This window comes from Platalea leucorodia, assembly GCF_965183815.1.
Source record: "Platalea leucorodia genome assembly, chromosome: 11".
In the NCBI taxonomy this organism is placed as follows: Eukaryota; Metazoa; Chordata; class Aves; order Pelecaniformes; family Threskiornithidae; genus Platalea; species Platalea leucorodia.
This window is the reverse complement of record NC_138833.1, coordinates 14,210,437-14,237,022: the sequence shown is the minus strand read 5'-3', so window position 1 is coordinate 14,237,022 and position 26,586 is coordinate 14,210,437. Positions and strand designations below refer to the sequence as shown.

At 38.4% G+C, this 26,586-nt stretch overlaps 2 protein-coding genes across 4 annotated transcripts in view; both read left to right on the top strand.

The window, feature by feature from the left end:
* The first annotated feature begins 728 nt into the window (after positions 1 to 728).
* Positions 729 to 24,844, top strand: DDX46 (DEAD-box helicase 46). Of its 2 annotated transcripts, none has more exons than XM_082323893.1 (24): positions 729 to 847; positions 3,404 to 3,592; positions 3,869 to 4,009; positions 5,910 to 6,027; positions 6,872 to 7,037; positions 7,342 to 7,493; positions 7,818 to 7,931; positions 9,530 to 9,695; positions 10,043 to 10,163; positions 10,513 to 10,688; positions 11,133 to 11,254; positions 12,067 to 12,145; positions 13,965 to 14,047; positions 14,788 to 14,952; positions 15,313 to 15,475; positions 16,385 to 16,578; positions 17,155 to 17,292; positions 17,962 to 18,111; positions 18,777 to 18,974; positions 19,566 to 19,784; positions 21,877 to 22,021; positions 22,706 to 22,779; positions 23,537 to 23,615; positions 24,706 to 24,844. In XM_082323893.1, exons 1-23 carry the CDS (start codon positions 831 to 833, stop codon positions 23,582 to 23,584), a joined length of 3,138 nt encoding a protein of 1,045 aa, XP_082180019.1. In that variant the 5' UTR covers positions 729 to 830; the 3' UTR covers positions 23,585 to 23,615; positions 24,706 to 24,844. The 2 variants fall into 2 exon arrangements, with proteins under 2 accessions (XP_082180019.1, XP_082180020.1); XM_082323894.1 differs by having other exon boundaries at positions 24,709 to 24,789.
* LOC309596122 (UPF0461 protein C5orf24 homolog) overlaps positions 24,815 to 26,586 on the top strand; it is an 18,302-nt gene continuing 16,530 nt past the window's right edge. The window contains exon 1 of one of the 2 annotated variants that reach the window (XM_082323897.1): positions 24,815 to 24,895. The gene's annotated coding sequence lies outside the window, so the exon portion shown is untranslated. The remainder of the gene's footprint in view (positions 24,896 to 26,586) is intronic. The other variant, XM_082323898.1, reaches the window with a different exon arrangement.

The following is a 26,586-nucleotide window of genomic DNA, read 5'->3' as shown; positions in this document are numbered from 1 at the left end:
GTTCTGACTCTATTTATATGCCGAAATGTGATACAAATAAATGGCAAAAATGCTGTGTACTGACATCTGCAAAGAGCAATGAATTTTTAATCCTCAGCATAAAAATTTTAATCCTAATCAGCTGAATACTAAGAAAAAAGCTGGCCCGCCTGCTGTACGTTCACTCAACCCCTTGCACTGTCCTTGTATGCGAGGAAACGGGTTTTCTTCTCAAAGAAATCTTGCTGCGAGACCTGGCCTGGAGCTTTTCAGCCCGTAAATGCTGGTTTTTGTCCGGTGACCTCGAGGTGGGCTGGGGGAAGCCTCCCTGCCCTTGGGTGAGCGGGCACGGCGTCAGGAGGGCTCGTGCTCAAGGACGCCTCTTCCCCTTTGGTCAAGAAATGAATCCCTTTTAGTCCATTTTTAACTTATCTCTGTTCATGTACATAATTCTATTTAATGTTTATTGCCAAACTGGTTGTTTTCTATTAAAAGTATATTTGTTACCCCCTTCCTTGGCGGTTTGTCCTGGCTCGGGACGAGGGCTGTGGTGCGTGGCGGGCACCTTGCACCGGGAATCCCGCCAGGGCTGGGCAGCAAGGCCGGGGCTGAGCCCTTTGCGCGGGCAGTTGCCCGTTGCTGCCCGTTTTGGGCCCTGCCCGTTGCTGCCCGTTTTGGGGCGCTGCCCGTTTTGGGGCGCTGCGCCCTCCGGCCGCCAGGGGGCGCCGCAGGCGGGCGGCGGGCAGGAAGCGGGGGGCGGCAGCTTCCCGCCGCGCCTCTCGTCGTCCCGGGCGCTGGGGCGCGGAATGGCCGCCGCCGTCTAGCGCAGGGACCGCGCCGCCGCCGCCGCCATGGGCCGGGAGTCCAGGTGAGGGCAGCGGGGGCGCCGCCGCCACGGCCGGCCCGGCCCGCGTCGCAGCTCGCGGCTGCCTCGGGTGGCGGCGCGGTGCGGGCGGCGGCGTGGGGGGAACAAAGGGCGGCGGCGGGCGCGCTGAGGGCCGCGGCGGGCCGCCAGGGCAGGCCCCGGGGCCGGGCCCGGCGCGGGAGCGAGGGGCTGGCTCCGAGCGCACGGCTGGGTGGCTCGGGGCGAGGGGCCGGGCTTCGGGGCCCCGTGGAGGCGCTGCGAGGAGCGGCCGCGCTGCCCCGGCAGCTGCCGGCCCCCTCCGCCGCCCTGAGGAGCCGGCGCCGCGCGTCCGGGCCCGGCGGCGCGTTAGGGCTCTGCGCGGGGGCCGCGGGCGCGAGCGCCCGGTGCGCTGCGTGGCCTTGGGTGCGGGGTGCACGAACCCCCGAGCCTCCCCGAGCCCGCCCGGCCTGCGCTGGCTTGCTCTGGAATAACAGCGGTGGCATAATCAGCCGGGTAGGCTTTTTTACCTGGATTAGACGTTTTTCCTGGTTCTTTTTAAGTTTAGGCGGGATCACATATCTTTCATGTCCTCTCGTAGCTTGCATAAACACCTGATTAGGTCTTGTAACCAACTCAGCAGTAATGTGATCGTGTACTTTGTGCGTTTCGGGTCAAGCCTGTGCTGCCAGATGGTTTGGAGCTGCTCACACCTATCAGGCTTTAAACCAACTCCATATTTGCAAGTACTGTTGTGGCATATGTCTCTGTTTCCTAGTTTAATCTAGCCATCAGATTTTAACACTAAAACTGTGACACAATAGTCCCCGCATGCAGTTGTCCCTACACTGTAACAGCTTCCTAGATCCCTAACAGATTTATACTGAGAGAGGCAGATGAGTCAAAATCCTAACAGCTGGTTTGTGTTCAAATTAGTGATTCAGTGAAGAGCTGGGTACTCCCATAGATCTGTCTAAATTAGTTTCAAACCAGCTAGGGCAGCAGTTGTTGCCAACAGGACACCGTTAGAGACTCAGGCTGCAAAATCTCCTGGGAGCTGAGTGCCAAACTGCTGGAACTCAAGCTAGCAGGACTCCCTTGCTTATCACAGTACAGCTTCTCTTCTGATTGTGACAAGTTTTTTCTGCTTGGGCTAAAAATAATGTTAAAAGTGAGTTTAAACTTGTATTAATTTTCTGGTTTAATACCTACAAAAAGTTTTAAAAGTGAAGAAAGGGTAAGAGAGTGAGAGTGAGTGGTGGGTGGAGATGGGTGGGGTGGGCTGCACGTGCTGGAGTTGATGTAAAGAACTGTTCGTCAGACTAGGGTTTTGAAGCCTGAAATCATATATTCAGCTTTATTGCACACTGTAGAGGAAAATTTTAAAAAAATCTTTCATTTTCTAAAACTAAAAGATGACAAAGGAGGAAGTATGGAGCAGATCCTGTGGCATTTTGTGACAGAGATGGGAGAGAAATTGGAGATATCTAATGCTGACAGATGTTCTTTGCATTCAGTTATACTGCTGATAGGCAGTATAAGGATATCATGCTGCTACTGTACCGATTCCAAATGTTCGTGGTACCTAAATATACCAAGGTGCTGAAATAAACTATATATTTTTAGTGCTGATACTGTTGTAATATAACCCTATGTGGCAGTGACGGAAGGGAAGGAAGAAGGTGGGGGGCTTGAAGTCTTGCCTTCTCTGCTTCCTCCTGCTTCCCAAGCCTGGCTACTAGGCTTGTCAGGAGAAAGGGTCTGTGGGTCCTGGGCTACAGGAGCGTGAACAAGGGAATTATTTTGGCTTGGTGACTGAAAATTGGGAATTGGAAGAAGAGGAAATGGTCACGGTTGAGGTCCCTCTGTGACTTGTACACTCAGCTGAAGAGTTTCCTAGAGAATTCCTGGCCCTACTCTCTCCCACAGCCTGCTTGGGATAACTGAGCATTAATGAGGGGAGAAAAGGAGACTTCCATCTCCCATCACACACCCCTCAAGCCTTGCTAACTTCTTAAAGCTTCTGTTTTGATGTTTGATGATGTTACAGAATTTCTTTTGAAGTCACTATCGTAAAGGCATTGACCTGTGTCGCGCACGCTCAGGGTTTTATGTTTCTTTAATTGCAGTCTGACAGCTTTGAGCAGAGGTATAATTTACCTAGCTTACCTGGATAAAAATTATGTATTGTATAAAAAGCAACAAAAACAGTTTTATTTGTTCGACAAATTTTGAGATAGCTTCAAAGAGTCTTCGTCTTTTCCTATGTATAATGGAAATCAGTGGATTTCTAAAAAGGAAATTTTTCTTGACGTTCTAGTATTCTCATGATGTGCTTGTTGTAGTACTCTAAAACCAAAACAAAACCATGATCAAGTAATCCCTCTAACTTCAGCATCGTTAGGAGTATTCATATATTAGTCAGTGTGGCAAGATGATTACAAATGTTTAGAAATTTAAAAAGTTCAAGAAATTAAGATAAATAATTCTTTTTGGCCTGTCCTCCTAATTATGACAAATACCTTTTAACTGCAAATTATTCTCACACTCATATTCATCTTTTTTTGTGAATTTATGATGCAGGCATTATCGGAAGCGCTCTGCGTCACGTGGACGGTCTGGTAGCCGTTCTAGAAGTCGCTCTCCATCTGACAAAAGAGGAAAACGTGGAGAAGACAGGCGCTCTAGAAGTAGAGATAGAGAACGTAGACGCGAGAGGTCACGCAGTAGGGACAAGAGAAGGTCTCGATCGCGTGACAGAAAGCGTCAAAGGTATGACTTATCAGTTCCAATCAAAGTAGATAAAAATGCCTGTCATCTGAATATTGATGTTCTTCCTCTATAATTAGTTACTTTGCTGTTGTTCATGGTAGATGTTACTATGCTTAATGTTTTTGCCTATTAAATGGTTTCTAGCTGCTGGTGCTGGAGTTTGTAAGCTCTTAGTGGTCTTGATTGTTGAATTTTTTTTACAACCTGTTCCTCGGTAGCAGGCTAAAATTATACTATGATCACGTGCTAAATTAATACAATTTTGTTCTGTGGCAGACGTTCAAGAAGTAGAGAAAGGGAACGGAGCCGAGAGAGAAGAAGATCCCGGAGCCGAGAGAGAAGGCGCTCTAGAAGCAGAAGTAGAGGTAGACGGTCTCGATCCTCCAGTCCAAGCAAGAACAGGAAAACAGAAAACAGGTATTTGTGTTCTCTGGTTACAATCAATGTCATAGTGATAAAACATCGTAAAACTATTGGTAGCATGAAGGGAATCATCAGGCAAAACTATGCAAAGCTTTCGTTTGTAGAACAAAGAGAATATTCTGTGAGTGTACTGTTACGATCTTTTCCTATTGCTTAATGTGTCTAATGCAGTTTGTTGTGAGAGCGTTTCTGTAGAAGAAGAAGATCCAAGTTGTGGCAGCTAAAAAACGCAGTTAACTTTAAAGTTAAGACTGAACTTCATTCTGAAAGTTCTGTAGTGCTTCTTTGTTATCTCAGGTTCCAGTATCAATAAGTAATGTTTTGTGTCCCACTACATATGCCCGAATTAATAAAGTACAGGTGCTCTCTAGCACAAGCATTACATTGAAGTATAACTTTCTTTAAACTTGTAAATTACTGGAGAATAGTAAGTTCTAGTTACCAGATTTGTTTCAGTGCAGTGTTCTCAGTGATGCGCTATATCATTTTTTTCTCAGATAAAGCACTTATTTCTTTGGAAGCATACAGGGCTTTAAAAAAATACAGGTACAGTAGTAGCAAGGGATCTATAAACGGCATTGTGGTAACATCTATAACAGGAATTTCTAAAATGTTGTAAGTGCCACTGATTGTACCTGAGCTCAATGTTTCATCCATTCTTTACACAAAAAGTGTTCTAAAGAATGTAAGCCAATGAAGTTTGGAATCTGCTTTTTTAATTATATTTGTGGAGAAAAATAAAATATATAGAAAAAAATGTATATATAAAATATAAAATAAAATATATAGAAGCTCAAGAAGTCTGCTTTGGTAAAGCCTGTTTATCTGCTGTTTGTTGAATTCTGTGGGTGTGCTTTGTGCTGCAGTCAATATGGATTTGACAGGTACTAGTCTTAGGGGTTTACAGTTGAATAAACTGTCCAGTAAATAGACTTCGTAAAGAGGTGACCCTTGAACTCTTTTAGATGTTGACTTCAGAAATGTATAAAAACTTACTACAGGTCATGTATTTTTAAGTATATTATAATGGAATTTTCAGATATAATTACAAACAGCATATAATCATGCTATACTGTAAAATGAGTGGGGAGTTCCTAAGTTGTAACAGCAGTCTGTATAAAGAATAAGCAGGTTGATGACAATCTAGAAATTGTGAGAAGCTGGAATCACAAAGTCTTCTGGAATAAGCGCATGGTTTGTATTAGAATAGCCCAATGAAAAAGGCTTAATGAGATTTAATTGGCTAAAGTGAATTTTACATTTATTATCATGAGTTAGCACATGTTTGGTTTGGATGCTTTTTTGTTTCTTTTTTTTTAATTGGAAACAAGTAAGGATAATAAAATCTGTGATAAATGAGTTTTGTATTAAATGCAAGTCTGCACGCTACATTTGAGTTACATAAGTAGCTTTTCCCAGGGAGAGGTGTTTTTATGTCTTTCAGCCCATACTGTATGCTCAGGGGGATGTTCAGACTTCCATGGCAAGATGCTGCATCACTTTACCTTTCTGTAGAAATTCAACAAACAGGAAATTTTTAGTATCTCTTTTCTAACTGCTGTCTTCAAGGGGGTGTAAAATAAACTACAGAACCACCAGAGTATCAATTGTAAGTGTTCTGGAACTGAAGTCCACAACTTCCCCCTGTAAGGAAATAAGAAGAACAGAACCAAAGCATGTGAATCAGTGGATTGCAATAGATTATGCATTTCTGGTAGTTAAAGGGAATATTTCCACTGAACAGAAAGATTCTCTGGGAGTCAGTGTGCTTTGTAAGGTATTTGAAAACATAAACCTGCACAGGGTGTTTGTAGTTCTGTTTCTATACAGCACGTGTAATCCTGCCCTGAGAAAAGCTGAAATGTTCTAAGAAATCTTTGATCTTACCTTTCAGATCAAGATCTAAAGAAAAAACAGAAGGTGTAGAAGTTTCCAAAGAAAAGAAAAAAGACAAAGACGACAAAGAAGAAGAGAAGGATAAAGATGCTACCACAAATACCGTGGCCACTGAGGTAGAACCCTTTAACACTTATAAATTTAAAAGACAGAATTTAAACCAGGAATTAAGTTAGCCATAGATTACTGCATTAACAAAAGAAAACCTGTTCTTAGAGCTAGACAAAATCCCCACTGAATGAGAGAGTATTCTCTTTGGTAACACAGAGTCCTGTCACAGGGTATGCTTCCAGTTCTTGGCAGAAGAAACATTCTTCTCAGTTCAAGATTTTGAACTGCTTAGACTGCAAACCACAGACAAGCGTGAAGGATCTCTCATTTTTCACATATTAGGTGTCAGTAGGGGAGCTGAAATTTTTTTTTTTGCCTCTGGACCCAGGCAGGAATCAAAGAACAAAGGGAGAGGGAAGCTCAGTTTGCCTTATTCCATGACATGAAAAGATGTGCCTAGATGAAGAACTCCCAAGCTAGCAGTTTTAGCTAACTCTTCTAAACCAGCAGATTGTTACTAACCCTTCCTTGTTAATAGCGGCTGCACTCTCAGTGAGGGCTCTCCAGACATAAGCCAGTCACAGGCTTTTGTACTAGAAGGACTAGTGACTCCAACTCACTGGTGTGAGTTACAATATTTTTTTTCTAGTAAATAAAGGAAAGTTTAATTCGCTATTATCTTAAAAATTATGTACCAGCTACTATAATGAAAAATAAAATAGTTAACTGCATTTCTTACTTGAAAATGTTACAGTTGATGTTAGTATTTTTCATTTAGTTCTGTTGTGATAAGTTTGTGGATGTCCAGTCTTCTATAGCATGCTCACACAACAGTTATATTTGTTTGAAGAAGCATAGGCTAAAGCCAGTGGCCATTAATTTTCACTATGTCATTGTTTTCTATCGTAGAATTTTGATCAGAACAAACTAGAAGAAGAAATGAGAAAACGAAAAGAAAGAGTGGAGAAATGGAGGGAAGAACAACGCAAGAAGGCTATGGAAAACATAGGAGAACTGAAAAAAGAAATCGAAGAGATGAAACAGGGGAAAAAATGGAGTTTAGAAGATGATGATGGTATTTAACTTTTTATATATAACAGTTAAAATACTTTTGTTCCTAATAATATTTTTATTACATTATCTTTAAAGCGTTTAATTACTTTTCAGAATGTGAACTATAAAATAAAAAAGCCTGAATCTGGTCATGGCTACACATGGTTTAAGATACAATTGAGATTAACAAACTGGAGAGATTTGCATGAGGAAAAATGAGTAATAAAACTGGACTGTCATTATTTGAGTAGACTAATACTGTAACACACCTGAGCACTTTTCTCTTTCCTTGTCTGTTTTATTCCCATCTTTCTTGCTTGTCTTAGATGATGAAGAGGAAACTGCAGAAGGAGAAAAAGAAGGCAATGAGGTTGAAGATGAAGAGTTAGATCCTTTGGATGCTTATATGGAAGAAGTAAAAGAAGAAGTCAAGAAGTTCAATATGAGAAGTGTGAAAGGGGGAGGTGGGAGTGAAAAGGTAAGACCACTTATTTCTTATCTTTGTCTTTTAAAAATAGCTTTGTGTTTTAATACCAAAATGGCTTTGAAAAAAAAAGGGGGGGGGAATGCAAAAAAGCAAGAAGTAAGTTAGATGCACTTAATGCCTGTTTGCCTTAACTTTAATTTCCTGGTGTTTTTATCGGGCTGTTTTATCAAGCATTATTCTGATCAAATTTCACTGAAGGAAGTAAAAAAAAATCCAACACAATGCATTCAGAAATACAGATATTCTCTATATTTTATACAGTATGGTTTTTGTTTTATATGATAGCGCAATAATTTTTCTTAACTGTTTTTGTAGAAATCCGGACCAACTGTTACCAAGGTAGTAACTGTGGTGACAACCAAAAAGGCAGCTGCAGAGTCAGAGAAGAAGAAAGGGGAGCTCATGGAGAATGACCAAGATGCAATGGAGGTAATGGAAGTGTCTTGTATTTCTACTATGAAAAGGCAATGTGCCTCTTACAAGAGGCATGAGAATGAGGATAGTCCGGGGTTTTTTCCATCTTCTAGGAGATAAACAGTTAGTTATTTAAGTTGCAGAACCATGGTCACGAGATTTTTGATCTTACACAGTGTCTTGTTACTTGTAGGATTTTTTTCAGAAATCGCCATCACAGCTTTATTGTTCAGAGGCAGCGTTGTACAGATGAGAACTGAATGAGTGCATCAGGTTGTCTGGCTTTGTAATTGTTCTTAATACGAGTAGGCTGGTGTGTGTCACATGTAGCGTGTGTTCAGTTCTCGTGTTCATGTTACTGAAATGGGGCAGGCAGTCCTGGTGATGCTGTGCGTGAATGACCCGCGAGCTAGTACAGAGTGTTTAGATATGCAGCTGCTCAGTCTGCGTGTTCAGTTGCATGTATCTAATCTGAAAAAAATGGGGTTTGTGTGTTACATATCTGCTGAATTTCTTTGTAAGTATAAATATATTAATTTCCAAAACACCTGTAAGTTATGGATCTCAAAACACTTCATAAATCATAATGAGACATCTCTTTTAGGACAAGTGAGAGATGGATGTTCTCATTTTACAGTTTAGGAAACAGTAGAAAGGAGTTTGATTCTCCCTAGGGCCACAAAATGCTATGCCAAGTCATGTGTTCTAGTTGACAGCACCCGAAACCAAATTTATAAGCATTTTCTGTTACACTGGCTGTAAATAACAAATGTGTTTTAGTAGGAGGAGGTGGTACAAGTAGATAAATGTCAGCTGCCCTCTCTGGATGTGGGTTCGATGAACTGGTAGATCTGCCTGTAGTCTTTACAGTGTGCGATTTGTTGCATGTTGAGCAGTGGCAGATCAGTATGGATATTGAATTGTAACTGAACAGTGCTCTGGGATTCTCATAGAGCCATCTGGCTCAGTGCTTGGACCTGAACTTCTCAGAATTACTCTTCTGTGTCCAAACTGCCATCATAAAGTGTTTTCAGGAGAACAGGAATACTGAGTACTTAATGTGGTGGTGTGTGGCGTTATAGGGCTGAATAGTTGTTAAGGGTATGGGTATGTTGCTGTCCGGGAGGTCTTAGAGAGACAGCCTTGCCCAAGTTGTAGACTGGATACCCTGCTAGCACTGTAGCTCAGCTAGGTCATGCTAAGCTCTCTGTTGCTGCAGTTCCAGTGTTAGTAGTACTCGACTAGTTTACAGCTGAGTTGGGTGTGTCTGTCAGAACTGTGACTGCAGCAGGACAATTTTTTTCTTATTATTTTCCTCTTACTATTTCTGTTGTATGGCAGTGATTATTTCTGAATGACAAGGCTGGTAGTTTGTATTCATAAAGTCATGGAAGTGATACGGAACACAGTGAAAGTTAAGGTTTGGGAGAAGCATGAAAGAAATAGATGAAAGAATAATTGGGACTCTTAAACTGAGAGTGGGTTTTCAGTATCTGGCCTAATAGGGTAAGGAGTAACTGTTGCTTCTGAGTAAAGTTCCTCTATAAATGAAAAACCAGAGTGCCTTGGAATACTATTCGTACTAATTTACACACAAATTATCATCTATACAGTATTCCTCAGAAGAGGAGGAAGTTGATCTTCAGACTGCCCTGACTGGTTATCAGACCAAGCAGAGAAAGCTGCTAGAACCAGTGGATCATGGAAAGATAGAATATGAACCTTTTAGGAAAAACTTCTATGTTGAAGTACCAGAACTAGCTAAAATGACTCAAGAAGGTAAGGACAAATACAACCAGAACACCTTGGGTACTATTAATAAAAATAATGACAGATTCTGATGTGTGAAGAAACAGCAAATTCCTTTGGAATATAAAGAGTGTTTGGAGCACCTTGGTATAGAAAAACACCGAATCAGTGAGATTGCTATTATTGAAAACTTCATATAATTATATATGAGGGTTTGTTTGAAAAATTTACCTGAGTCCTTGCATAACAGGCTAAAAGCTGTTTTTCTGGTGGTGACAAAATTAGTGTTTCATGTTCAGGGACAGATCAAGACTGTGTTGATCAAGGTAGTAGAGGAGTGTCAAGTTTGACTCTGTAAAATGCAAACTCTATTTCAGAGGTGAATGTGTACAGGCTGGAGTTGGAGGGAATTACAGTCAAGGGAAAAGGCTGCCCCAAACCAATAAAAACCTGGGTACAGTGTGGTATTTCCATGAAGATTCTCACTGCCCTCAAAAAGTAAGCAAGCACTTTATAAACTATATCATGCTTGATTTTGCTCAGTGTTCTATCGTATGTTTATGAGAAATACCTTTTTCTTTGTTGCATAATGCACCATGTCCATGTTTGTAGATGTCACATATACAGTCATCAGAGTGTTTATCACTCACTATTGCATTATTGTTACGAACTGTTCCCTCTGCCATGTGTATCATGCTTTTGCTGCTCATTTTTAAGCTGTGTTTTTTTGAATGGCACTGACATGTATATGTAAATATGAATATGCAAATTTTTTTTGGCATGACTGTGATTCACATCTGTCAAATCCTATTTCATTCTTAAAATATCTTTTTTTCCTTTCTTTAAGACATGGCTATGAAAAGCCCACTCCCATTCAAACCCAGGCTATCCCAGCAATTATGAATGGACGTGATTTGATTGGCATTGCTAAAACAGGAAGCGGAAAAACTATTGCATTTCTGTTGCCCATGTTCAGACACATTATGGATCAGAGAGCATTAGAAGAAGGAGAAGGTCCCATAGGTACAAAGCTTTTATTTTCAAAATTGCTATTTAAATAAAGAAAAACTCAAGCATATGCTTTAGAAGGGTCTTCAGTTCTTCTCTTGGTTATAGGGAGGAATGCTTACTTACTGATGTCCGTTACTGAGTGGCTTTTTTTAACTTTAGTTAATGATCACCATGCTGTTTAATGTTGTTTGTGATCACTGTGCTATCTAATGTTGTTTCAAGAGCACTCGCATGTTGATATATCTGGAAGGGAGACCCTACTCCGTTGATTTTGAAACTTTGACCAGAGTTCTACCCCATCCTCATACTGTCTGAACTCTCTTTTTCTTGAATTACATTTTTAAAAATACATATAAGTGAATTACTTTGAACATAATGACAAAAGATTAATTTTTATTATATAAATAACATCATCTCTTCCATTACAATGTATGATGAAAATGCTTTGCTTTTCAGCTGTCATTATGACACCTACTCGCGAGTTGGCTTTGCAGATTACCAAGGAGTGCAAGAAATTCTCAAAGACACTTGGGCTTCGAGTTGTCTGTGTGTACGGAGGAACAGGAATCAGTGAACAGGTGTGCAAAAGACATACCTTACTTGTCAAACAATTCTTGAACTCTATTAGTTAATGTTACTTTTGCAATGAATTTAGTTCCTTTCTCTTTCCCATAAATCCAGTACATTTGCAGCCTTCATTATGGATTTTCTCTGTATGAATGGTAGTAATGCAAAAGCTTAAGCTTTTGCACATAACTTAGCCTTAAACATACTGATCTTCTTGAAAATTCTCAAGTATGGTCCTTAAAAGTTTCAGACTGTATCTTTTTATGTATGTACTGAGCGTGGCAGCAATTAAACTATTAGTGGGATGTGATAGTTTGAAACTTACTGAGAAGCTATATTTTTATGAGAGTTATCCTCAAGATAACAAAAGCCAGAAAATGTTAACTTTGGTTTATTCTATTATCAAATATTGCATATTAGAGTAATTCAGAGATTAATTTCAAGGGGTTGTCTGTGTTCCCTCCCCCCTATTTATGGAAACAACAGGAGTGACCATCTGTGATGGAACATGGTTTATTTAGTATCAGTTTTCCCTGCTATAACATGTGATATTTTAATAGGCCCTTAACTGTATAGAAGTCATATCCCCATGGTAACTACTTCAAGTGGTAGTAACTTAGGTTGTTGGAGGTTACTCTTTCGGAAAGCAAAGTTTTCCAAAGACTTAAACAAATTGCTAAGTAAAATCTTTACATAGTAGAACAGCTGTATTACAGTGTGTGTTATTTTCTTTTTTGCAAGGTGATACGTTTTTAAAAAAAAAAAAAACAAACGCAAAGCAAAAAACCACTCTAATAGTTTGTTTACTATGTTTTAAAATCAGATAGCTGAACTCAAAAGAGGTGCTGAAATTATTGTTTGCACACCTGGACGTATGATTGACATGTTAGCAGCTAACAATGGTGAGTAGAAAACCTTTTCCTATGGAGAATTTTTTATATTTGTTGTGTAATTCTAACAAATTCAAAAGATCATGTATTTTGATAAATGGTCTTATGGAATTTTCTTATATCTCTTCAGGCTGCACTATCTAGCTATTGAGAATATATAGCACTAATAATAGGTTTAATCATATATTGGTTTGACTTTTTGGGAGGACAGGAAATACTACATTCTTGAAGAGTTTCTAAGAATGTTTATCATTGTTAAACTTAAAATGTGCTGGTCCAAATTTTTGAACTTCAAGTCTTTTAGATAAAGGTTATGTAACAGTTGCTTATTTTGTCTGCCCATTGATCCTTTATTATTGTTAGTGTAGCTCAGCAGTTAGCCACTTTTACTTAAGAGCATCTGACTGCCTTTATCTGTTGGTTTTTAAAAAACAAACAGACAAAGAAGCCCTCCCTAAATAATTGTTCAAAAGTAAAAAAAAAATGACCTTACTTCAAATATTCAGATTGATTAAACTGAGCCACTGCAGCTTTAAGAGGTTTTGTCCTAGTGTAACCATTGCATGCTTATTAGATAAAGTTTTATTATTAAATTATTCCACATCAAAACCTCTACTAAACTGTTGACATTATTTAACTTCTGTGGAAAAAGTACCTTCAAGACATATAGAACTGGGCTTCCAAGACTTAAATCGTCAAAGGTAGGTACATTAATGCTGTTCCCAAGTAATTTTACGAAGTTATTATTTGGGGATGAAAGTGTTAAGATGTTTAAAATAGATATGTAGATTTTAAGAAATATTTATTTTGCTTCTTAAGTATGAATTCCGTATCTTAAAAAAATGCAGCGCTAAATCTCTAAAAAATAATTTGAGGATTCAGCTAGAATTTGCTGAAGCTGAAAGGACCGAATTCTGCTGTAGTTCGATAGGCACAAGTCTGAGTGATAGTTATAGAAAATATGAAAAATCTGTTCCATTCTGAGAGTGTTTGACAGTGTCACTCCACAGTTGTTTGGAACTGAATGTGCTCACATGTTTATATCGTTTGAGAATATGGTTCTTAAATCCTTGAGTTAAATCCTTCTCATGAAAGGGAGTTTCTTAGCTATTTGTTTGGGAAGGGTGCTAATTATCCTGTCCATCATAATTTCAAAGTGTTCACAGATATACAACTTACGTATTTTGTTTCCAGCTGTCCCAGAGTTTGGGGTGGTTCTTAATTTTAAATTTAGTCGTGTTACTGGGTAGGTTTTAATTATATAGTCATTTTGAAAAGACTGCTTACTCTGTTTTATGCATATTATTAGCTGTCAACTAGAATTAGTATGATTATCCTCAAATAGTTATTTCTAGCTCCAAGGAAGCATTACAGATTATATGTATAAAAGGAATTTCTCTGAGGCTGCAACAGTTAGCACTGGACTTTGCCTTCCACACATGCGCTGTAATCTCTAATATGTTTTTTTCTAGGTGGCGCTGTCAGATAATGGCTGATGTGGCTCCTTGCTTCATCTCAGTCTTAGTTTTATGATGTGTTTTGGCGAGGGCAGTTTTCTGAATTTTACAGGTTCTTCTGGCCCTATGATGGTATGCAAGAGAAGAGTTTGACAAAATAAAGGGCCTTGTGCATACTTACACATTTCCCAGAATGTATATGTGATTAAAATGAGAACAATAAAATTCACATTTAGTGAATTTTTAAAAAAAATAATTAATGTCTTTGTTAGAAGATAGTGAGACTATATAACATTTTAAAAAAATTATTCCTGAGGGAAACTAGATTTCCATTTGATTTTGTTTCCCATGTGTTTTTTCCTCTCCTTTCACAGGTCGGGTGACAAATCTCCGTAGAGTCACATATGTTGTACTTGATGAAGCAGACAGAATGTTTGACATGGGTTTTGAGCCTCAGGTAATTAATGACATGAGTGATATTGCCACAAGATGTTATTTTCCACTTAAAAGATTTTGCAGTGCTGCATTATTATTACACTGCCATTGAGTGTTCAAAAAGATGTGCTACATACAGACAACAGTTTAAACTGACTCTTTAATTTTTCTATTATCCTCACATGCTTTGTTTTCAATAAATTCTTACATAGCTTAGATTTTTCTTTTATATACTATTTTTTTTACACACTTGTTTTGAATACTTGTGGCCATGTTGTAGCCCTATGTAATCCCTTAATGCAGGTTTTCATTAGTAGTTGTAGCCTGCTTGTAGTCTTTGATGTCTCCTGGCAATGTCCTGCAGGAGACAGGAACAAAATGTTGGAAAGTTTGGTGACAAATTACTTGCTGGCAGCTTTGGACATCCAGGACTCTTTCAGTCATCATCAGGCTATATTGTCTTCCAAAATTAGGAAAATTCCCTTATTTCGTCTCTTGAGCCGTAGGGTTTCTGCTGCGTGTGTTAAGATTTTTGCTGGGCTGTTGCGGAGTTGCATATTGCCACTCAACTTCCTTTCGAGTCCAGCAAGTTTTGCCTCTTTCAATGCTGGCACCTCGGTCCCATAAGCAAATCTGTAAAGAAACGTTTGGTAGTCTGTGTGTAGGGCAGATACCAGCTGACTTTAAAGACGACAGCTCTGTATGTGTATGAAGTTCAGTTACAGCACTTGGGCATTAACAGGGAACATTCTCTTAAACCAGGTTATGCGCATTGTAGACAACGTCAGGCCTGATCGTCAGACTGTCATGTTCTCTGCTACTTTTCCCAGAGCTATGGAGGCATTAGCTCGTAGAATCTTAAGTAAACCTATAGAAGTGCAGGTCGGAGGCAGAAGTGTTGTCTGTTCTGATGTGGAGCAACATGTTGTGAGTATCGTACATCTGCCTCGCTTAGCTTCTCATTTGCTTGCAAAACATTATTTCCAGTAATATTGAATATAAACCAATATACCCACAGAGCTTTTATTTTTAGAAGTTTAGTGACCTTATTAAATGTGAACTCAGAATAAACTAACACCCTAATCTGCAAGTGCAATGTGATAACTTTTTTAAAAAACTTGGTTTTATACCACTAAGCTGAACAGCAGCTTTGCAACTAGCTGTGGAAACAGCCTGAAAAAGTCATCTCCTGTTCCTGATTTTTATTTTTACGCACCCTGAATGTGTTTAATGACTTAAGATACAATTTATATTCTTTCTCCTTTGCTTTTGTCTGTCTTTTTCCAGATTGTCATAGAAGAGGAGAACAAGTTTTTGAAGTTACTGGAGCTACTGGGGCACTATCAGGAGAAAGGATCGGTTATCATATTTGTAGATAAACAAGAACACGCTGATGGGTTGTTGAAAGATTTAATGAGAGCCTCTTATCCTTGCTTGTCTCTTCATGGAGGTAAACTGCAATCTTAAGGATTTATATCAATAACTCCAAACTAGAGTATTGGTATTCAGTAGTTACAAAGAGAAGTTACTTAGTTTCAATTATTATTTCTTCCTAAGCAGGCTTTGCTTTATAATTGGGAAAGATATTTGTCTCTTAATTTGAAATAGACATGATAGTTTTCCGTAATTACTCTGTTGTTCCCTGTGAGATGTCATCAGATGCCAAATCTTGTCTCTATACAACAGGAATGTTACTGACAGTTAACACCTCTCAGGGAATATTACTAACTACTTGCTAGTGTAGAGTAGCGTATGCCATTGGGGGAGTATTATATGATATTTTTATTTGAGATTCCACAATAATAGCAGCTGTTGTTTCACTTTTCTGCCATCAAGTAGTAATATAACGGAAGTAGTTTAGTAGCAAGAGGAGGAAATCTCTAGAATATTATCCATCCCAGAGGATTTTAAAACTTTCTATATATAATGCTCTTAAAAATACGATAACCAATAAGTACAAAACCACCGTTCACTTAGTGCAATAATGGAAGAGGGAAAAATATTCTCGTTCTCTGAGATTTCTGTTGCCTTTAGAGAACAGACAAAGCCTCCAGATGAGGTCTCAATTGAATATAAGAAGTCAAATAGAAAATCATATTAAAGAAACTTTTGAGGATCTTGGTGTGGGAAAACATCTTTTTGTAGTGGAAAAACTAAAAGTTTTGTTATTCTGTTATTCTCTGTTAAGAGATTTATTATTCTGGCTAATATATGCTGCCTTTAAAAGTGTGGAAGTATTGACATTTTATTTGCATAGGCTTTTGGTTGTTTGAAGTTGAAGGGTGTTTTGACCTGTGTACAAATTCTTTTGGCTCAAAGCAGAGCTTTATAATTAGCTGTTTTGTCTGGTTTCTTTCAGGTATCGATCAGTATGACAGGGACAGCATAATTAATGATTTCAAGAATGGAATTTGCAAACTTCTGGTGGCCACATCTGTAGCAGCAAGGGGTTTGGATGTAAAACAGTTGATGCTGGTGGTCAATTACAGCTGTCCCAACCATTATGAAGATTATGTGCACCGAGCAGGCCGAACTGGACGAGCCGGCAATAAAGTATGTATAATCAGTTGCCTCTTTTGGTTATTACTGAAAATTTTTCCTTATTTATTGCTTAATCAAGGTGTTCCCAAGGGATAGCTACAGAGGGAGTAGTTTACGTTATTAATGGGAAGAGAGTTTTCCTTTAGAGTGCATCTAAGGTTTTTGAGTGATTATGTGTAAAATATATTCTGAATTTTAGGACTATGAAAGTTGGAACTTACCTGTTCTTCTGATGTATGAATGTCCTTTTAAATCCCATTTGTGGCTGAACATTTGGTGGGTGTTTATCACTGTTGGAAATGTGCCGTACTAAATTTATAAGACGTTATTTTCCAAACTTTTAACCATGTCAAGATTGAAAGGAAAGACTTCAATTTCTGCTGTCTGTGGTTGGTTATCTCTCTATCAGCTTCCTGGGAAATCACATTATTCATTCTACATTCCCACTAAAAAAAGTTTATTCATGAATGTCATGGTTACTTTTATTGACCAGAACAACATCATCTGTACAAGGGTGCTTCAGTAAATTTAGAGATATGGTGTCTTTAGCGATTTTACTTTATTACCTTTTAAATTAATTTTGACCAGGGGTATGCATATACATTCATTACTGAGGATCAGGCACGGTATGCTGGTGATATCATTAAGGCTTTGGAATTGTCAGGGAATCCAATTCCTGCTGATTTGGAGAAGCTCTGGGCTGACTTCAAAGACCAGCAGAAGGCTGTAAGTCATTCTTTCTTCTGTAGTGGGCTTTGGTCTGGGTTTTATGAATATGCACGTGGGTCCAGTTCTATAGTATACATACATGAGTCATCTCACTGACTTCATTGAGAACACGTATGTATGCTTAGGTAAGTGTGTACATGTTTTCAAGATTGGGATCTTGAATGTCATTTACAGGACCGTTCTTGAGAATTTCAATATTGTCATCTGGTATGTGATAGAGAAACGCCTACTGTATAAGGCACTGTAAGGGGCACTTTGGCTTTTATCAAAATTCACATAAAAGATGATGAAGTTCTTTCACAGAATTTGTATTGTTATTTCTAGAGCTCTCGCCATCAGAGGATCTTGCTCATGCTGAGAAGAGTGACTTTGGAGTTATAAAATCTGGAGGGTTTTTTTTACTGCATTTGAAAAGTGTTTAAAATGTGTATTTACAGAAAATCCCAATAGTGTATTGTTTCTATCTGCTGAATTAACATAGCTTTTTTATTACACTTCATTGTAAAATACAGTTTTTAAAATTTGAAGAACTTTCTAAATGTGCTAGGATTTGCTTTTTAAAATAAAGAACTTCAAAATTATTTGTATAATTTTATAGTTAATTTATGACTATCGGAATTGGGATTGTAAACTTCTAAAGATGAAAATATATGTTTTTGTTTTCAGGAGGGAAAGTTGATTAAAAAAAGCAGTGGATTCTCTGGCAAAGGTTTTAAATTTGATGAAACAGAACAGGCTTTGGCTAATGAAAGAAAGAAGCTACAAAAAGCAGCTCTTGGTTTGCAAGATTCAGATGACGAAGATACAGCTGTTGATGTAAGCACCTGAAAATAAGATTTCAGTCGCTTAAGGATTTCCAGTAGATTTGTTTTTTCCCCAGTAGGTTATATAACACGTTGCAGAATGCATGGCTTTTTGTTACTCCATGTCCTACGCTACTGACTTAATTAGTTAAATTCCACGAGTAGATCTGTTATGTATTCTTCGATATAAAAGATAGGTAGCTATGCCGGTCAAGATCTATGAAGATCTTGAGAGCCTCTTTCTGACTTACTGGTATTTTATACTTAATATATGTAGTTACGTAAATGTCACAGAAATTATTTTCTTTGCAATATTAATCTTGTGTAAATGAAATAGAACGATCGCCCTCAATTACAAACATTTTTTTACTTGCAGTGTTTTAAAGAAATGCATAGTAGCCTTTTCTATTTCTAAATGCTTATTAGAGTCCTTTCTTAGTATTTGTTAGACTCCTTTTCATGACCTTGAAAGTAAACACTGTGCTAAAACTTTTTGCTGGTTATTAGATCATCTGTTCCTTTTGTTGAGTTGTAGTCCTGGGCAGGCTTCTACCATTTATACAAGATTTAATTATTTAAAAGCATGTAAACTAAACGCACCTTAGTGTTTTCGTTCTTTAGGATGTTAAGATTTTCTAATGGTGAATGCAGTGATCTAATAATTGTTATTTTCTTTAGATTGATGAACAAATTGAAAGCATGTTCAATTCAAAGAAAAGAGTAAAAGACATGGCAGCACCAGGAACATCAAATGCTCCTACACCATCAGCTGGGAATGCAGAAAAATTGGAAATTGCTAAAAGATTGGCTTTGAGAATCAATGCCCAGAAGAATCTTGGAGCAGAGGCACAAGTATTGGTCCCCTTCCACTTTAAGGTCAGGTTCTTTACAGAGCAATTTATTTATTTATTTATTTTTTAAACAAAGCTTGTTCAATTCTTTATTCTGTGGCTGCCATTTTATTTAGTGTTTCTGCACACAAATCAAGTACTGCATTATTTAGCTCATTTGTGCTGGGCAAACTCAGTTATAAGTTGTAGGATTTGTAATTGAGCTAATATGATAATAAGACTTAATACAGAACTGGAAATGCTTTGTCCGCCCTGGCAAAGAGTAAGTTCATTACTGATAAAATGACACAATTAGGTTTTGTCAGCTTCAGCAGAGTTGCAGGACGTCTTTCTGTGCCGAACCATGTGATGTACAGTCCATTTAGACTGAGGTTGATGTGGTCTGGAATGTCCAAAGGTACTTTGAGCTGAAGATACAAAAGACCAGTAAGGTCTTTTCTGTAGAGGTGGGAGGGGAGTTATTGAGAGGGAGGAAAGAGGAGAGAAGTTTGGAGAATGTATTTGCTATTTGGACAATTATATTACATAGAAAGCTTTAATGAAACCCTTGTTGTTTATTTAGGACTTCTTTTGGCTACCTTGTTCTCAGCATGGACCTTTTTTTTTTTTTTTACAGGATGTGATGCAGCAGGCTACAAATGCTATCCTGAGAGGAGGCACAATTCAAGCTCCTACTGTATCGGCCAAGACCATTGCAGAGCAACTGGCTGAAAAAATCAATGCTAAGCTCAATTATGTACCCATAGAGAAGCAGGAGGAGGAGAAACAGGATGGAGGACAAAATGAATCCTTCAAGAGATATGAAGAAGAATTAGAGATCAATGACTTCCCACAGGCAAGTACCCATTTTGCTGTAATCAAGTGTAAATGACCATTATTTAACAAAGGCTATCTTCATAGCTTAGGCTATGATTATACCAATAAAATATTTTGTCTCTATTTCTTATCATACCTAATTGAAATTACCACATTATCTGTGATTACTTCTCAGCTTATAGATACGCAATGCTTTGGACATATTCCAGAGAATATCAGAAAAACACGCGTTCCTTATGATACAAAAATCTTTTCACCCTCTGCCACTGACTTCTCTCGTATCCAGATCTTTGACGCTGTCTGACATTTTATTTCACAGGCCATACTACTATGACTGATACTGCTCTTTGCTTTTTTTATTACCTGAGTATTTTTGCCATTCAGAATATTGCTGCTGTAGTCTACCTCATCTGTTATCTTGAGGATTTATATTCCACAGTATCAGGCACAAATTCCCTGCATTTATCTTTGAGGTTCTGCCCAGGTTTGCCTTATTTTATCAAGTTGTTGTGTTATTAGTTTGTTACCCTTCCCCTTCTGAAATCCTCTTGATTCTTATCCTAAGAGGTTTCTCATTCATAGAACATGTTCTAAATTTTATAATTTTGCTAAGGATCCTTCTGACCCTTTAAGCATACGCTTGCTAGGTACAAAACATGGCCTGCCCATAATGGCTAGACAGGTAACCGTTCTGTTTGCATATGTGTGTCTGCAAATAAATGAATTGTAAGTCTTTAGATTTTTTTTTTTTGTAGAGCTGCACTAGAAAAAATAGCTCTTTTCTGATATTTTTGTTCTTCAGTATTTTGTAATATCTTCTCTGCAACACTGATGTATACGTGGCAGTTCATCAGTGAGAATCATCACTGCTCATTATGTCCCTGGGAAATCTTTGTAAGGGAGAGGGACTCATCTTGTACTGTATGCATGTGTCATACTGAACACGGTGCAGATCCGAGATGACAGAGATAAAGTAAGATAAAACAATCGCCTAAAGTAAGAATGACAGCTGACTGTGTAAGCTGTTCTTTATAGAAGTACTACACAACCGTTCAGTACCATCACGAGCTGTAAGATGGGCATAGGGTAGCCTTCCTGGTTATGGGTGCAGTCATTTCCGAGAGTCAGATTAATGCTGGTAAGGTACCTCTTGTAGAGAGGATACCTAGCAGGCAAAGTTTTGATGCAGGGGCATACAACGTGCCTTTAGAGGCTGTATGCCAAAGTTGGCTTCTGGAAAAGCAGTGGTTTAAGGTAGGATATACAGTATGTTTGCTCAACCGACCAGAACTGAGAAACCAAACAGGGGCTGGAGGGGATCGTTCTTTCTCTCAGAAATAGCTTTGCCTTCACGTCAAGGCAGTGTGAGCTTCTCCAGTCTTGTCCTAAGTTCTCTAATTTTGAATGCCAGAGCTCACCACGACAAAAAAACTTGTCTCAATCTTCAAGTAACTTACAACAGTCTACTAGATGCTTCCTAGTAATTTCATTGTCTAAATTAATGGGATGCATTTATCATAATGAAGTATTTTTGAGGATGTTGTAGAGATTTGGGACAATTTTTACAGGGTTCTGAAAAACAACTGGTGGTGTTTATTCCGTAGGCTTTATTTATGGAGATTTTAAGGTTTACTTATTTTTGTCTTTAACCAATGAACTGTGTAGAAATAAATAGCATTTATTTTGTTAAAGGGAAGTACTTGCAGCCATTAACAGTGTATGTTTGCCCTTGAAGTCTGTTCTTGTAAAAGAAGTGCTAAATAAAATGGTGCTTCAGAAAATCACAAGAAAAAATTACAAGTTTTAAACTTTCAGTGTAGCAAAATGGAAGGTCTTTAGAGTTCTTGCTTCAATGGTACTATGTATCCATTCTCTTTTCTCCCTCCTCCATAACTTTATCTTGCAGACACAAGAGGCAGATTTTTTTAAAATAAACTTGCATAAAAATAACTGGCTAAAATCTCAATCTACATTTTTAAAGTAGAATGCCATGACCGATTTTCACCGTGCAGCGTTCCTGTTGTTTGTCTAATATGTCGGCTAACCTTTGGATTGCCATTTTGTGTGATGCCTTTCTCCTTGTTGATCCTCTCATATCCTTTACCTTGCAGACTGCCAGATGGAAAGTTACCTCCAAAGAAGCGCTACAGAGAATCAGTGAATATTCTGAAGCTGCTATTACAATCAGAGGAACTTATTTCCCTCCAGGCAAAGAACCCAAGGAAGGAGAACGAAAGATTTATTTGGCTATAGAAAGTACGTATTCTTTTTATAAGTGTTTCAATGAAAGATACGACTCTAGTTTTTTAATTAGACGTGGAATCTCTATAGTCATAGTGTCTGGATGCTCAATTACAGACCCACTGTAGTTACTGTGCAAATTAATATAATTACTGAAGAAACACTTGTTCATCTTGATACACGTTGTCAGATGATCCATGGGGATCACAGAGATGCTTCTCCTGAGAGGACTGACCTGCCACAGAACAGCAGCAGACCTGTATGGGATCAGTTTGGAGGAGAGGGAAAGAAAAGAGAAAAAAAAAATCAGAATAAGCACAAAGATGTCTGTGCCAGTGTGAAATAAGGAGGGAAATGGAATTGTGTGGGGTTTGGCTGTTAAAGGTATAAGAAATTACATCAACTACTACAACAAAAACATTGCAAATCTCATGATGGTTGAGTTGAGTTTTTCTCAAAGAAACCTCTAATCCTAGGTATTTCTGAATAGCGTAATTTATGACTGTCTGTTTTAAGTATCTTCCTCAAAACAGAACACAGTAGCTGTGTTTGCAGTCTATGCAATACTGGAGTGTTCTTCAGCAAATAGTTGAGGATATTCAGGAAGTTTTACAGTGTTTCTGAAAATAGCCAGCAACGTTTATTCTGTAGGCTTCACATGCAGAAAGTGTTTAAGATGGTAATGTTTTTTGTCTTCAGGTGCCAATGAACTGGCTGTACAGAAAGCAAAGGCAGAAATCACACGACTTATAAAAGAGGAGCTCATCAGATTGGTGAGTGAAATATCCAGAATGCAGAGGGAAAGTGCCTTAATTTATGCTTTATGAGATTTATGTTGACATTCTGGCATACATTTTTATTAGTATCAGGGACTGGAGCCTATAGATCTCAAAAACGCTTGTTTCGTTGAACAGCCTAGAAAATATATTACTGCGTTCAATCAGCCAGACATACGGCTGTTATCCAGCCAGCAGATGGAGATAAGACATTAACAGAGCTTTTTGACTGAAGACCCCTTAAAGAGTTAGGTCCAAATAAATTTCCTAATTTCAGCACCATCAGGCAGGGGGGAGGAGAATTCTTCCCCTCATTTTAATACTTTATAGGTGTTGAGAGATTTGTTTTGCTGTAGCTTTACAGCCTACCCAGCTAATAATCAGCTGTGTTCAACATTACTCTGTTTTCAAATAAGATATTGTCTTGAGAAATCATATTTTGAGTTCTCTGGTTGAAGAAACCTTGGCTTTCTATAGAATAACCTTCAGTGATACTACATTAGACTTGACAGCGTCTTTGGCTTTTTCTCTCAAGTAGCCTTTCAAATCAGCGGTCAATTCCAGAGCCATTATTGGTAGTTTCGTTTCTTTTTCAAAATTAGTGACCTCCCCATAAAAATGTTTTCCAAAGGAAGGAGATTGCTAAGGAACTGCTTATTCATACGTAATGTGGATTAATTGTTAGTGGGGTTTTATTGCAATTCATGTATCCATTTTCACTCTTAACTGTGATTATTCTCTCCTTTATTCGCAGCAAAATTCATACCAACCAACCAACAAAGGAAGATACAAAGTTCTATGAGTATTTGGAGTTATCTGTCTGCCAGTGGCTGGTGCGTGAAACTTTGTGGCTTCTGTTGTTTTTGCTGTTTACACTGCTTATTGTAAATTAAGAATTTTTTTATTTTGTCTTGCGGACATTTTTTAACAGAAAATTGATACTTGCCGAAACATCTTAATTCTCTCCACTACAGTTATCAGTCTTAAAGCAGACCAGTTTTGGCAGAGCATGATTTAATTTAAAAGTGCAGTTTATATACTTTTCATCATAAAGAATATAAAATAAAACAGATTTTAATTTTCCTGACAGACTATACTGTTAAGTAAATTAAACAATGTTGGGATTTGTGTTGGAAATTGTTAGAATGTACCTGCTTCATATTGTGGGGATGGTTCACACCATATCAGTTTATACTGGAAAAGTGATAAAACACCAAAATAAAGGCAGGATTTTCTCCTGATCCATTGCATCTCTCTGGCTGGTTCCACACGCATTTCGTTCCCTGTACAAATGCCCCCCTTAGGTCAGAGAGTCTTGCAGTGATCAGAGTAGAGAATTTTATCCAGAAATACTTGAGGTCTAGTTTTAAGATCTTCTTATCCTTTTCATGTCCCATTTTGTCTTTATCATCCAGGTAATAGAATAACTCTTTGGAGTTTTTGTAAAGTGAAATGTTTTGTAGTATGAAAATAGTTTTCTTGGTTTTTTTCTAAACATCAGAATTTTAGGATTTGATTTTTTTTCCTCGTTCTCTGACATAAGAACGAAAGCCTGTTTAGTTTAAAAATAAATTCTCAGAAAAAAAGAGAAACATCTTTTGTAACGAAATACAACTTTGTCACTTTTTTATAGTGTTCTTATATATACATTTAATGTGATTTTTCCCCCGGGGTTGTTGTCTTTGTTACTGTTAGGACATGGCTTTAAGTAAAAATGAATAATGATATCTATGAGTGAATTCCACAAATATTGACTATCATTGCAGTCAATAAGCTACTGGGACAGGCAAGACCTTTCTTTTTGAGGTCTCATCCCCGTAACCATTAGTATTCACGATGGACACTTACTACTCTTAAGCATTTAACTTTCCTGTCTACTTATCTGGAGCCTAAGCGGTAGCAATTTGAATCGTCTCATTCCAGCAGCTGCAAGACTTTCAAGATGATGACTTTCAAAAGGACTTTTGTAGAAAGCTTTTCTTACCTGACACATTGCGAAGAAATGTGTCATTTTAAAACAGCTGTGTATATACTGCTTTAACCCTGGTGAAGACAAATCATACAACCTGCATCATGGCTGTATAAATTCACAACTTCTATTTCCCAACTTCAGGTAATTTAAATGACTATTTCTGTTTGCATACAACTGTCTGTTACTCTAATGTCAGTGTACCTTACTGCAATGCAGGAAAGGAAAGTAATGATTGATTATACCAGCTTAACAGTATCCAGTTAGGATAAGAACACCCAATATTTGCCAATATCAATACATTGAACAGAAGGAAGAGAAGAAGCACACACAATAACACTTCTCAAAATTTAAAACAGAAATCTCAAACTAAAGCCCTATGGTTCCCTTTAAATACATCAGGTTTCATTCTGTTAAGAACTGGGTGTTGATACGTTTCATACAACTTGTTTGTTGAATTGTCTAACTTTTGACAGTGTCCCCCCAGAAGAGTGACAGATTTTGATGTATTTAATGAAGAGCACTTTCCAGTTTGGACAGTCTGACACTTCTTTAAAAATCTTGTTTCAAAATGTTCATATATATATTGGTATCTCCCAAGAAAGGCATGATGGAGACATTTTTGTGATTTCCAGCTTTGCACTGTTGGATTTCAGAGATGCAACAATGTATAATCTTTAACTTCCTGGGGTTTTTAAATGCAATGTCAATATTCCTATGTTTTTTAAATTCCAGCAAAAATAAAAATAATTTCAATGTATATTTTTCAGAAACTGTCTTTCTGAATAGCTCATCTGTTTTCCGCACTTCCATTGCTTCTGCGTTTTTTTCCTATGACAGTTAACCTTGTACTTTTTGGAGTAGGGCAATGTCTACAGTGCTTGGGTTTTCTGCTAGAAATGCAATGAGATGCAGCTCAGACTCAGTTCAGAAAGTTGCGGTGAAGGTGTTTGGATACTTGAAAACAGGAGCAAAATGCATATAAGCCAGAGGAGAAGAAACTCTCAAATTAACAAAATAAACAACGAAAAAGAAGTGGAAATGAGATGAGAATAAAAGTTGGGAGAAGACACAATTAAGTCATGAAAAATGTTATATTTAGTTCTTTCCAAGTGTGTCCATGGATATAGACAAGTTCTTTATAAACATCACAGTTTGGCTGCTTTCCAGGGAGCCTGCCCTGCACAGATTCCTGTCACCAGCTGTTGGAAGAGCACAGGGATGCTCTATCTCTTGGAGTTTTTTAATACTCATAAGCAGCGCTTATTCTGTTACCTGCCCAAGGTGGTAAGCTGCCAGCTCTCTAGGTTGCCTTACGCTTTCAGTGCTTGAGTAAACAGTGGTATTTCGGGTGGATAAGTGATGCAAGTGTTTGATACTGGATCATGAATGAGTTTTTGCTTGTGTTCTGCAGTAATGCAGTGTTGTCATGCAGTGGTGGTGGTGAGGGGTGATCCTCTGGGGGTGTTGCTGTTCTCAAGGAACAGCACACTGGCACTTTTAGGTGGCGGTGAAGTAGGAGAGAACTCTGTAGGGGAAGGTCTGTGAATCTGGTGAACGCTGGGGGCAGCTGGAGGCAGAGAAGGAGAGCCCTGTGCCACTGTTTTCCGTGGCAACCTCCACCGCAGCCTGAGGTCCTGGCCCCAGCAGGTCTGCGTCACGGGTTGGGGGAAGGAGAGAGCAAGACCCCTGATCGCAGCCCTGCTGGCTCCCTCATTCTCAGTGCCAGCACACACCAAGCAAACATCAATATTCCTCACCACATTCATCACTATTCAAACAGCAATATTCCTCACCGCATCATGAAGCGTTAATAAGGACATCCCATCTATCGC